The sequence below is a fragment of the Arachis ipaensis genome, chromosome B07 (assembly GCF_000816755.2).
Source record: "Arachis ipaensis cultivar K30076 chromosome B07, Araip1.1, whole genome shotgun sequence".
In the NCBI taxonomy this organism is placed as follows: Eukaryota; Viridiplantae; Streptophyta; class Magnoliopsida; order Fabales; family Fabaceae; genus Arachis; species Arachis ipaensis.
In genome coordinates, this window is record NC_029791.2 from 28739514 (window position 1) to 28751228 (window position 11715).

Sequence of the window (11715 nt, forward strand, 5' to 3'; positions counted from 1 at the left end):
GTGGTGAATAAGATTTTAAATTGTGAAATCATGTGTTGTTAAAAGATGATATGGAATAAAAAAAGGTCTATTTTGTTTACCTTAGAAACATACACCAGCTACAAGCTTGAATTAATGAATTAAAGACCTTTGTTAGCATATGAAAATAAAGGACAAAAAGAAATAATATACAAACAAGATTATATCACCCCAATTTAAATTTTTCTTGTTCCACAACCATTCAGCCATATATTTTAAAGACAGATCAACATGCAACAATTTTAAAATACTATGTACAGTAATTGCACACATTGTGGGGGGAACCCTTAAGATTGATGAGAATACATATTCACAATAAAGAGATATGCTACTCAACTTCACAGCTATATATATAAAAAGCAAAAAAAGCAAAGGATGCATTACACTCACACTAAATCCAAAACTCTTAAATATGATAAAACATATATCACCGAATGGGAACTTTTAAAATGGCGACAAGATTATGATTTTTTTCCTTAACACATTAAAATGACAGAAACCTCAGGCACTTTTACCAAACTTATAAATCTATTTCAAGCTTTACTCTAATGGGTTCATGATACTTATGCAGGGCATCCTAAAATGAATTAGTTGCAACAATAAAAATATTGAAAATGAATAGTCAAGAAGCACCGGTAGAACAATTACACTAGAAAAAAATTGACAAAGTAAACAGACCTGGATTTCTGTTTTGTTTCTTTCTCTTCAATTTCAAGTCCATCAACTTTCAGTTTTTTACTTATTTCAGTAGCTCGGGTTGCCACTAACTCTGTTGCAGACTTCATGGTGGTGGCTTTATTGGCAGCCTGTTGTGCAGTCATGGTTTGTTGCATAAGCAGAGCTTGCTGAAATTGCATCTATTGCATTGCCACAGCTTGCTGCATCATCAAAGGAAAAGATGATGAAGCAAGGAAAGATAGATAGATTGAAAATAGTATCTACATAAATACAAACATTTTTATAATAACTAACTAACTTCAGAATTCTGTTTTTAAGTTAATTTCATACTCATTTGTCATGTAGTGCCATAAAACTTAGAAATATCTATATCCTCATCTTTGTGTCACTTTATACCTATATCTCATTTTCTATTAGAGCTTTATGCCATATGTAAATATCAGATTATACCTTTAAACTATTCACAAAGATAGATTGGAAAATATAGTGAATCCTTACCCCACCAGATAGCTCGGAAGTGGACATATCTTTGTTCTTCCCGTCCACCATGGAGGAAAATGTTGTTTTCAACAAGGAAACAAAATATTAATAAGATTGAAGGAGCTAAGAGATGTGAAGGTTGAAGAAAGGATAAAAAGTCAAACAGTAGAGAAGCATGACAATAATGTCAATGTTGGGTGTTTCTGTTTCCGGGTTCCACAATCACCATTTTGCTTCTTCCAACTTAAATGCCGCCACAATTTCTTCTTGGAAGCCTGTGGTGGCTGTTCTCAGCAACAAGAACAAGATGAGCGTCCCTTTTGAGCTGAAGCAGGGACAGTCTCGTATCTTTCACGAGCTTCCCTCTGAGCTAAGCGTGGATGTGATTGTATGAAAATTAACAACAACTAATATAAAATTGATGCTTAAGTTTTTCATTTTGTCAAAATTAACAACTAATATAAAATCACAGAAATCAAACCAAGTTACATTAATTACAAAAATTACAACAATGCTTTAATAATTAAAATCACAGAAATCACAGAGAGGGATTTACCGGAAGGGAGAGACTGACGATGGTGATGAAGCGTAGGGATGGTGCGAGACGGTGATGACCGATGACACGAAGAGCGACGACAACCTTGATTGTGAGACTGAAGACGAGAGAGGGAGAGCTCTTCAGTGCGGCACCACCGTGAGAGAGATGAAGGAGACCGAGCACCAGGGGGGAGAGAGAGAGAGATACGAAGAGGAGAGAAGAACATGAGAAAACTTGAGAAGTTGAAGAGGGTTTCTGAAACCTAGATGAAAGAATAATTTTTTATTTTTTTTGTTTCTCAGATATATTTTTGTTTTGTTGTTTAAATTATTTGAAAATATAAAATTAAGATTAGTTGAATTTTAAATTTTGATTGATTTAAAAGGGTATTTTTGTCTAATCGAATAAAGTAAGGATGTTTAAGCTTTTTGAAAAATTAAATAAAAAATATTTTTATTTTTATTTAATTAAAAGGGTGTTTTAGTAAAAGTAGTGATATAATATATATTTTTTAAAAAAATTAGATGCTAATGTGGAAAATTCCACATGGCTTGTTATTATTTGTCCATATTTTAAACGTATCGGTACATATGAATTTATCATCATACCGAAGCAAACACCCTTTTTTAATGTTAAATTAGATAGAGAAAACAAAGAGAGTGCTTATTCTTCTTCTCACAGAGCTAGTCTATTAGCTACTACTCTAGATGACTGTGAACTCTTTGATCTTAAAGTGACTGGTAGGAGATATACTTGGTATAGAACAGTTCAGGCTGGTAGGGACTTGGCTAAAAAGTTGGATAGAGCACTAGTTAATAAGGCGTGGATGACAATATTTCCTGAGGGTTATTCTGAAATTCTTAGCAGGCTTCATTCTGATCATTGCCTTATTTTAGTTCATTGTCATGGTGGCCCCAAAGTGAAAGGTTCTTGTCTTTTTAGGTTCCAGGCTGCGTGGGCAACACACCCTTCTTATAAACATATTATTAGTAAGGCTTGGAATCAAGGGTTTGGAGGCGTTACTGAAAGGCTTAAGTTGGTTCAATAGGTTTCTTTGGACTTTAACTCAAAGATTTTTGGAAATATTTTTGTGCGAAAAAGTAAGCTGAAATATCAGATTGATCAGATTGAACGACGTTTGAAGGTTACCGATGTGTTGTCTCTGAGAATTAAAGAAGTTGAAATGAGGGAAGATTACAATAAGCTTTTATTACAAGAGGAACTTTTTTGGAACCAAAAATCTAGAGAGCAGTGGGTCAAGTATGGGGATAGAAATACTAAATTCTTTCATTTTCAGACTTTGGTGCGTAGAAACCATAATAGAGTACATGGATTATATGTTAGAGATGGGTCTTGGTCTACTGATCCAGATATTCTCCAGGAAGAAGCCCTCTCTTTTTACAAGAATCTCTTTGGTACAACGGAAGAGATTGAGGTTGATTGTTTATGGGATGTTCCGATGCCCACTCTAAGCACCGATGCTTGTGCTAAGTTAATTGACCATGTCTCTTTTGCGGAAGTCAAGTCAGCAGTATTCAATATGAGCCCTTTTAAGGCCCCTGGTCCAGATGACTTTCAAGCTTATTTTTTTTAAAGAATATTGGGAGATAGTAGGCACTGAGATTTAGAATATTGTCTAGAGTGCTTTTTTGGGAGAGTACTTAAATCCTAGCATCATGGAAACTCTGATTGTACTTATTCCTAAAATTGATAACCCTACCTTTATGAAGGATTTCATGCCTATTAGCTTGTGTAATGTTGTTTATTTAAAATTATCACCAAAGTATTGACTAATCGACTTCAACCCTTTCTTCCAGATATTGTTAGTCCTTTACAAGGAGGTTTTATTCCGGATCGTGGTGCTCCTGATAATATTATTGTGGCCCAAGAAATTCTGAATTTCGTGAAGCACGCAAAATCCAAGAAAGGTACTCTTACTTTTAAAATTGATCTTGAAAAAGCTTATGATAGGGTGGATTAGAGGTTTTTGGAGAGTACTCTCATTGCTTTTGGTTTTTCTATCATCACTGTTAATTTGATTATGAATTATGTATGTGCATCATCTCTTTTTATTATGTGGAATGGGAATAGATTGGATAGTTTTGCTCCTAGAAGGGGCTTAGACAGGGTGATCCAATGTCTCCTTACTTATTTGTGTTTTTTATGGAAAGACATGCTTGCTATATATCTCATAAAGTGATTGAGGGTGTGTGGAAACCAGCTTCTGTCACTAGGGGTTGTCTGAAATTTTTTTATTTGATGTTTGTAGATGATCTCTTACTTTTCTGTCAGGTTACAAAGAGTCAAGCCCAAATGGTCATGCATTCTTTTAACATTTTTTTGCAAGACATCTGGCATGAAAGTAAATCTTGAAAAGTCTAAAGTTTTTGGTTCTAAAAATGTGACTGCTCATAGAAGAGATATTTTTACTAGCGTTTCTTCAATACGTGTTGTTTTGGACTTAGGAAGATATATTGGAGTTAACCTTAATCATTCTCATACCAGTAGTGCTTCTTTTCATTTGGTGATTGAAAAGGTGAGGGGAAGATTAGATAATTGAAAAGGAAGGCTTCTAAATAAAGTAGGGAGACTTTGCCTGATCAATTCTGTTGCAGCATCTATTCCTGTTTATCATATGCAGGTATCTTTTTTTTTCAAATTGGGTTTGTGATAAATTGTCTTCTATGATGAGACAGTTCCTTTGGAAGGGTCAAGTTGATGGCAGAGGTCTTTCTCTTGTTAATTAGAGGACTGTGGTCACTCCAAAGAAATTTGGTAGCCTGGGTGTTAGAGATCTTATGTGTGTTAATATATCTTTACTTGGTAAATTGGTTTGGCAACTTTTTCATTATCTGGACAAGCCTTGGGTTGCTCTATTGAGGGCGAAGTATCTGAGGAATGAGGGAGTTTTAGATGGCCCTGTCCCTTGCAACGCTTCTCATGTTTGGAAGAGTATCTCAAAGGCTTTTGGTGCTCTTAAGGATGCCTTCTCTTGGTGCGTTGGGTCACTTGATCAATCTTTTTGGTTTGACAAGTGGAGTATTGAGGGCCCAATTGCTCAAGATGTCCCTTTTGTACATAGATCTAACTCTGATTTAACTATTAGAGACGTTTGGAAAGATGGTTAATGGAATCTCCATGATATTTTCTCTAACATTCCAGAAGATGTCAAACAACGATTGAATGCTTATAATATGGATTTGAATGCTGGAGAGAGTCCGGGTTGGTCGTGGGGTGTGGCATCTTCTAGACTCTACTCAGCTAGAAGTGGATACAGTTGGCTAGCCAAAAGAAAGTTTGACTGTAATGAGCGTGATAATTGGTTATGGGTATGGCGACTGCATATTCCTAAGAAGTACAAGTTCTTGATTTGGCTCAGTCTTCATAACGCTATTCCTACTACAGAGTTTTGTTTGGGTCGTGGCTTAACTTTATCTAGCACTTTTCATCGGTGTTAGAATGGTTCTGAATCTATTCTTCATTGTCTTCGGAAGTGCCCTAGTGCCAAGGAGGTCTGGAACCTTTTAGGTCTGTATTTAGATAACTCGGATTTACGTGATTGGCTCTATAGAGGTGCAAGGAGTGGAAATATTTTTCTTTTCTTTTCAACCATCTAGTGGATTTGGAGAAGCAGGAATCGTGACTTATTTAATACAGATGACTCTTAGAGTGCTGGTAAAGTGGTGAGTTTGAATCGTAGTTCAGTAAGGGAGTTCCACACTATTTTTGCTATGCATCAATCTTTGTCTCCTCCTTCGCTTTGTTTGCATTGGGTTCCACCTCCAGTTCATTCTGTTAAATTGAATTGTGATGCTAGTTGTTTTGCTCCTTTTGGCTATGCTGGTTTTGGTTGTATCATTCGCAATTCTGATGGATGTTGGTTGAAAGGTTGCATTGGGAAAGTTGAAGTGTGTAGTGTTCTTTTTGCTGAATTGTATGCGATTTGGAGAGGTTTACTTTTAGTTTGGGATAGTGAATTTCGTGAGGTTATTTGTGAAACAGACTGTTTAGAAGCGCTTTTCTTAGTAAACCAAAGAATACTTGGTAAGGATATTTTGGAATGAAATTTGGCAAAGCATATACAGGAAATTATGAATTAGAATTGGAGATTCTCCATTCTTTTAACTCAGAGGAATGCAAATAGTGTTGCAGATTGTATGGTTAAAACAACTGCTTCTATCGCAGACATTCACTCGAATTGAAGTCAACCATGGAGTGAGTTTCAATATCTAATAGATTTAGATATGAACTTAGCCAATTAATTTGGTTTTGTCTCTGTTTTTTTCTTTCTTTTCTGTTTAGTCACCAAAAAAATTTTTTTGTATAGGTAGAAATTAAGATCTTTTACCTGATCATGTTATTTTACCATATTGATTATTGAATGATTGAATCCATTCAACAATGAAATTTAATTTTATAAAATTGATTTCCTAGTTAAACACTTGTAACAATTCCAACTAGCCATCTGCCTATCTATTACAACTAGAATGAGACCCGCGCAATGCGCAGATGGTAAATTAATGATAGTATATAATAAATATTAAAAATGACTATATTTTGTAGAATTAATTTTAGTATTTTTTTCGTAAATTTAATTTAAAAATATAATAAATTTTTTGTGCTAAATTTGATGTCATTTGAAAAAATAGTGATAAAAGACTTATATAAGTAGTTCAAATAGTATGGAATTTGAATATTTGTAACGTAAAATTTATTATGATTAATAATATTATTATTACATTTATAATATGAATGTTTATTATATTTAATGAGTTATTTATAGAAATTAATAAATTAATTATTGGAGTTATAAATTTATTGTATTGTTTATAATGGTGAGATATAATAAATATATGGATATGGATTCAATGTTTTTGTAGGTTACAAATTTGATTACAAATTTTTGTATTTTTTTTTTGCTGATTTGGAAATAATAGTTGATTTGGCAAAAATTGAGTGGTTAATTCTAATATTTTGCCAAGTAAGTGATGTTGCTGACATAGCATTAGTAGAAAGAAAAAGATGTTTTAAAAGTAACTTGGGTAAATTTATGTATCTACTTTTATATATTAAGAATAGATTCAAATGAATTGCAAAAAGATAAAAAAATTTCTATTAATAAGATGACAACAAAAAAATTCAATTTGATTCACAGATATAAGACATAAAAACCAAACTAAGCATGTTTAAAGTTCAATTACTAAAATGATTATCGGATGAAAATTTACGCCTTAATGGAATTTACATTAAATAAACCCATAAATAGCCCTGCTTATTAAATAAGAGATGGATACAATCTATGTTTTAGATTTTTTTTTTAAAAAAAAAAAATCCTTCAGTCAGTTATTATTAGAAAGATGTTTAGAAGCAAAGAAAAGGATACCCTGTTTAGCATACTTTCCACATCAACCCACAACTCCAAATGCACCCAAAACAATACCATCAAGGGTGGCCAAAAACAAACTATACAATTATACATCAATGGTTATACGCCAGGTAATTGAAGAAGGTTAGAGTCTGTTTTATAGGAAAAGACCAACTTCACAATGTAACCATTTTTGCCATTCTTCATCTAATTTCCTTTTCATATACTACAAGAGATTGTTCTGTACAATGCAGCATACCGTTTCTGATACTCTTCAGCTAACTGTCACGAGGGTTTGACATAAATTTCATCAGCATTTAATACAAGGAGACTTGGAAAGCTACAAAAAAAGCAAATAATACTCTGAACCAAAAAAAAATTAAATAAATTGAAATGTTGAAAGATAAATGCCGCCGTACATTTATACTCACCAGGATCATCAAAATTTACTCTCTCTGCAGTTGAGAAGAGGCAGTAGAAAAGAGCAGAAAGAAAATACAGTAGTGATGTAAGCCACAGAAATCCTGGGAAGGAACCAACTAGCTCAACAAAATAGCCAGCTCCAACTGTTCCAATTATAGCAGCCAATGTTGCGGCCGTATTTGAAATTCCTAGAACAAGGAATCAATAAGTTTTCTTTATGAGAGATCTTATTCTAGAATACGTAGACTGTTATTTTCTCAGCTTTTATCAGATGTTGCACGTTATGTTACCCTATGTTTTTTCCCCCTCATGTGCAGTAAGAACCAGGAAAGTAATGTTAAAAGGAAAATCCAGAAGTTTCATGTATTGTATATACCACATAAAATTTTGAGAGTGGGGGCAAATAATAGGTATCGAATAAGAAGTTTCACATAATTGTTATCCTAGTATGTATGCAGTCAAATTTAATAAAATCTTGAGGGCAACGAGTGTATATATCCATATATTTCTAAACATGTTCCCAAATTTTAGTGAGGGTATATTCCCACAATATGCAATACATGGATCCAAGGGTATTCAACCATTGTATCTACCTTGGCTTAAGGAAATATGGGTGTGTTTGTGAATTGAGATTTTTAAAGGGAAAGGAAGTAAATATGAGCCCATTTTACTCATCAATGTTCAAACCCTTCCATCCTCCCCCTTCCTCCAAAACCTTAATCACAAACACAACCCAAGTGAAGGGCACTGATGGATGCTTTAAACTATGGTATCACAGCTTCAAATTCCATTCTTAGACTTTAAACACACAGAGTAGCTCTTCAATTTAGTTCTGCCACTTGTTAAGCAATACTTGATTCTAGATCAGAGACCATACCTACCAAATTACCCTTACCCATTTACCAAAACTAGATTGCACTAGATCCAATGTCATTAGATATGTGTTTCATAACACCAACGTGTATACAATCCCCACACGCTTACGAGATAAAGATGAAATCATACCATGTAAAACGCCAGAATATTTTGGTGCAATCTCCTGTTATAATAAATAAAGTAAATGTTAAGTGAGAACTCAACGATGTTTGACTGAATTTATTTATTTCTTATATGATTGAAATCAGATACCTGAAGGTTCACAAGAAAGCCAGAGTGACTGAAAGATTTCAGGCCAAAAGCTACAGTAAGCCAAGCAGCACCAACGGAGGGATTCTTTGCTGTTGCCAACCCGATGAGACAAACTCCAGGACCAACAAAACCAATGGTCTGCAGTGAGAGTGCAGAATAAGCATCATCATTAAAACTAATATCCAGTGAGAAAAAGCTAAACCCAAACTATGATATGAATAGAATAGAGTCAAAGCCTTGAAAATATCCAGGACAAATATTTGACTAGTTATTTCTCAATTCTCCTGAAATAGAATATCACAACTGCCAAAGACAAAAATAAAAAAATTTTATAGATTAAGAAAATAAGAGATGTATTGAAAGAACTTGAGATAGGGACCAACCTAGCAAGATATTTTATGCATAAGTATCAAATAATCATTCAAAATGGTTACTTGGTTCAATAAGTGAATGTGATGTACCTGCATAATTTTACGAGTCAAAGTGACACTTGTGCCACTTTGTATCATCATATCGGACAACAAGCCAGACATGTAATTCATGATAGCCATCACAGCCCATGGAACAGCACTGAACCATGCTGCATGCCTGAGATCCACATGATATACCTATGATGAGAAATTATTTAGATATGGAACATGAAGTTTTGATTTCTAAATCTTTATTGCTTGACTTTTGACAATCATAAAGTATAAAATAGGATAAGTCTTACCGAGTTGAAGTATATGGGCATCCAAGAAAGAACAATAAAAAACCCCTGTGAAATAGAAGAGGGGAAGTTAAGGAAATGACAACAAATAATAAATAAATAAATAAACAAATAACAGAGTTTGCATGAAAAAATCATCAAAATAATGAAGAGAATAATCATGATGTTGAGGAAAGGGGTCAAGAACCATATTTCGGGACTATCTCTTATATTTCTCTATTGGCGAATAACAAAAGATGAGGATTACTTCATGCATGGAAATAACAGTCTCTAGCTGGGAAATAATAAATGGTAATGTTGCTATCAAATATGAAAATTTATCAACTATTAAGAATGCCTGCAATTATAAAATAATCAGGTACAATAAATATCAAGCATTACCCAGCTATGCATGGAATTTGCAACAATTAGAGACCATGTTGGCATCTTAGAAAACAAGCGCCTGAAAGGAGGGATCACTTTAACTTTCTTGGTTTTTGCTGTCTCAACGGCAACAGAATTTTGCCTTTTATTCAATATATACTCCAATTCATATTGTGATATCTGAGGACTTTGGTCAGGAGTGCTGGACGTTGCAGATAACCATACCAAGACCCAAAGAAACCCAGACAAGCCAAAAATCACAAATGGACCAAATATACCACCTTGTGACATAAGGATTGGAGACAGTGAGAGCCCTAATGCGCATCCAAGCTGAAACCCAGCCATTGAAATTCCAACAGCCCTTGCGCGTTCAGTTTGAGGAAACCATCTAACAGGGAAGAACAAAATTCAGTCATGATCAAGCCTCTCTTGCTCCAGCAAATCAGAAAATCATCACAAATTGACAAATCAAAGGCCATGCATTAAACTCATAAGTCATAACCTTATAGCCGTATTCTAGTTATCATATATACAATCATCATGAAGTGACAACCAAGTCATGTCATGAGAAAAACTAATCATAACTATAAAATGTGATATTCTTGGTGCCATCTGAAAATGAATACTTGCACAAATCAAACCCATGTCACTGTTCAATACCTGGCCACCATGTTATTCATGGAAGGAAGAGCAACTCCTTCAGCTATGCCGAGCAAAGCACGAACAGCAAGCAGTGCCAAAAGCGAGTTCTCCGCAGCAAAGGGAGTAAGAAAAGTAGCCAGCGACCACAGTGCCACTCCCCAAGCCATGACCACCTTGCCGCCATAGTGATCAACCAACATACCTCCAGCTATAGGTGAAGCGAAATAACCCCAGAGAAAAGACGACTGATATGCACACCCATCAAACATCAATTAAGAAAACCTCCAAATTTCTCCTCAGAATATTAATCAGCATAGTGAGTTCTTCAAACACTTTGAAGAAGCATCAATCAAGAACCAGAAAAATGTTAGTTTGGCTTAAGTTATCAAATCAAAATGACAAAAACTTCCTTTTTTATTATTTTATTTATTTTTTGGCTTTCCCAAAATTCTCACGAAACTGTTCCGAACTTAGCATCCAATAATGTAAGTTTTAGTTGTCTCAGACTAATCGGCTTTGAGCCAAGTAAACTTACCAGATACTACTCAACATGCTTGTAACAATTTTGAACTGATTAACTTCTCTTGAATCTTGGATGCAAAATTATGCTAATTCAAACTAAAAATAGATAACTTGGATGCAATTCTTCAAACATGTGGTGTGCATGTGTGGGAAAGAGATACCTGAACGACACCGGCAAAAGCGCGGCTCCAGCCATTGGCGAGGGACAACGGCACGATGGCGACTGACATGACGACGCGATCGGCGTTACACAGAGCAAGAGCGAGAGCAAGCATCGCCACCACTTTCACCCTCTCCGAAGTGATGAACTCTGTAAAACTCGGTTCCAGTTGCTGTTGCTGCTGCTGCTGCTGTCGTTTCTGGTTGTACGGTTCGTTCTTGTCGGGAATGGAGTTGAAGTGAGCGTCATTTGAAGAAACCCGAACTCGAAGGCGTTGTTGAACGGAGCGAAGAGGACGAAGGGAAGAAGGGGAGGCATTGAGCCAGTGAATTTGCGAAGAGAGGAGGTAGAGCTGATCGGAGGTTCTGGTACGGTGGTTCTTTTGCGGCGAAGGAATGGCTTTTAAGGCGGCTGCTCCTCCGAGAGCGGGGGCGGAGAAAAGGGACATGACGCTGGAGGAGGAAGAAGAAGAGTTCCGACAGTGACTGACTATCTGACGGGGCGGGTTTGTTGAATGCTGACTACGAAATTACGGCAATGACCTTGGTTCTTGGTGACTGTGAGTGTAGCTTGAATGTGGTATGTGGGTAGATGTAAACCAAGGATGAAAATCGAACCGTCATTCAACCGTTTTAATTATTAGTTTATTAATTTATTAGCCTAATTAATTTTTTTTGGTGACTATTAGC

The 11715-nt window shown here is 35.3% G+C and overlaps 1 protein-coding gene across 4 annotated transcripts; it reads right to left on the reverse strand.

Annotated features, from left to right (window-relative positions):
• LOC107609396 (probable anion transporter 4, chloroplastic) lies at nucleotides 7013-11605 on the reverse strand. Of its 4 annotated transcripts, none has more exons than XM_021107553.1 (9): nucleotides 11028-11605; nucleotides 10363-10589; nucleotides 9721-10090; nucleotides 9343-9387; nucleotides 9092-9238; nucleotides 8631-8768; nucleotides 8508-8541; nucleotides 7511-7690; nucleotides 7013-7419 (listed from the first exon to the last, which is right to left on the reverse strand). In XM_021107553.1, exons 1-9 carry the CDS (start codon nucleotides 11472-11474, stop codon nucleotides 7397-7399), a joined length of 1611 nt encoding a protein of 536 aa, XP_020963212.1. In that variant the 5' UTR covers nucleotides 11475-11605; the 3' UTR covers nucleotides 7013-7396. The 4 variants fall into 4 exon arrangements, with proteins under 4 accessions (XP_020963212.1, XP_020963213.1, XP_020963214.1 ...); XM_021107554.1 differs by having other exon boundaries at nucleotides 7013-7361; nucleotides 7499-7690; XM_021107555.1 differs by having other exon boundaries at nucleotides 10363-10676; nucleotides 11028-11169.

Excerpts from the sequence above, each read along its gene's own strand:
- LOC107609396 (XM_021107553.1), bottom strand. The coding sequence starts at position 11,474 with ATGTCCCTTTTCTCCGCCCCCGCTCTCGGAGGAGCAGCCGCCTTAAAA. Across the intron at positions 10,590-11,027 it reads CTTTTGCCGGTGTCGTTCAG|TCGTCTTTTCTCTGGGGTTA; the intron begins GTATCTCTTTCC and ends TGTGCATATCAG. Across the intron at positions 8,769-9,091 it reads TGACTCGTAAAATTATGCAG|ACCATTGGTTTTGTTGGTCC; the intron begins GTACATCACATT and ends CTCTCACTGCAG.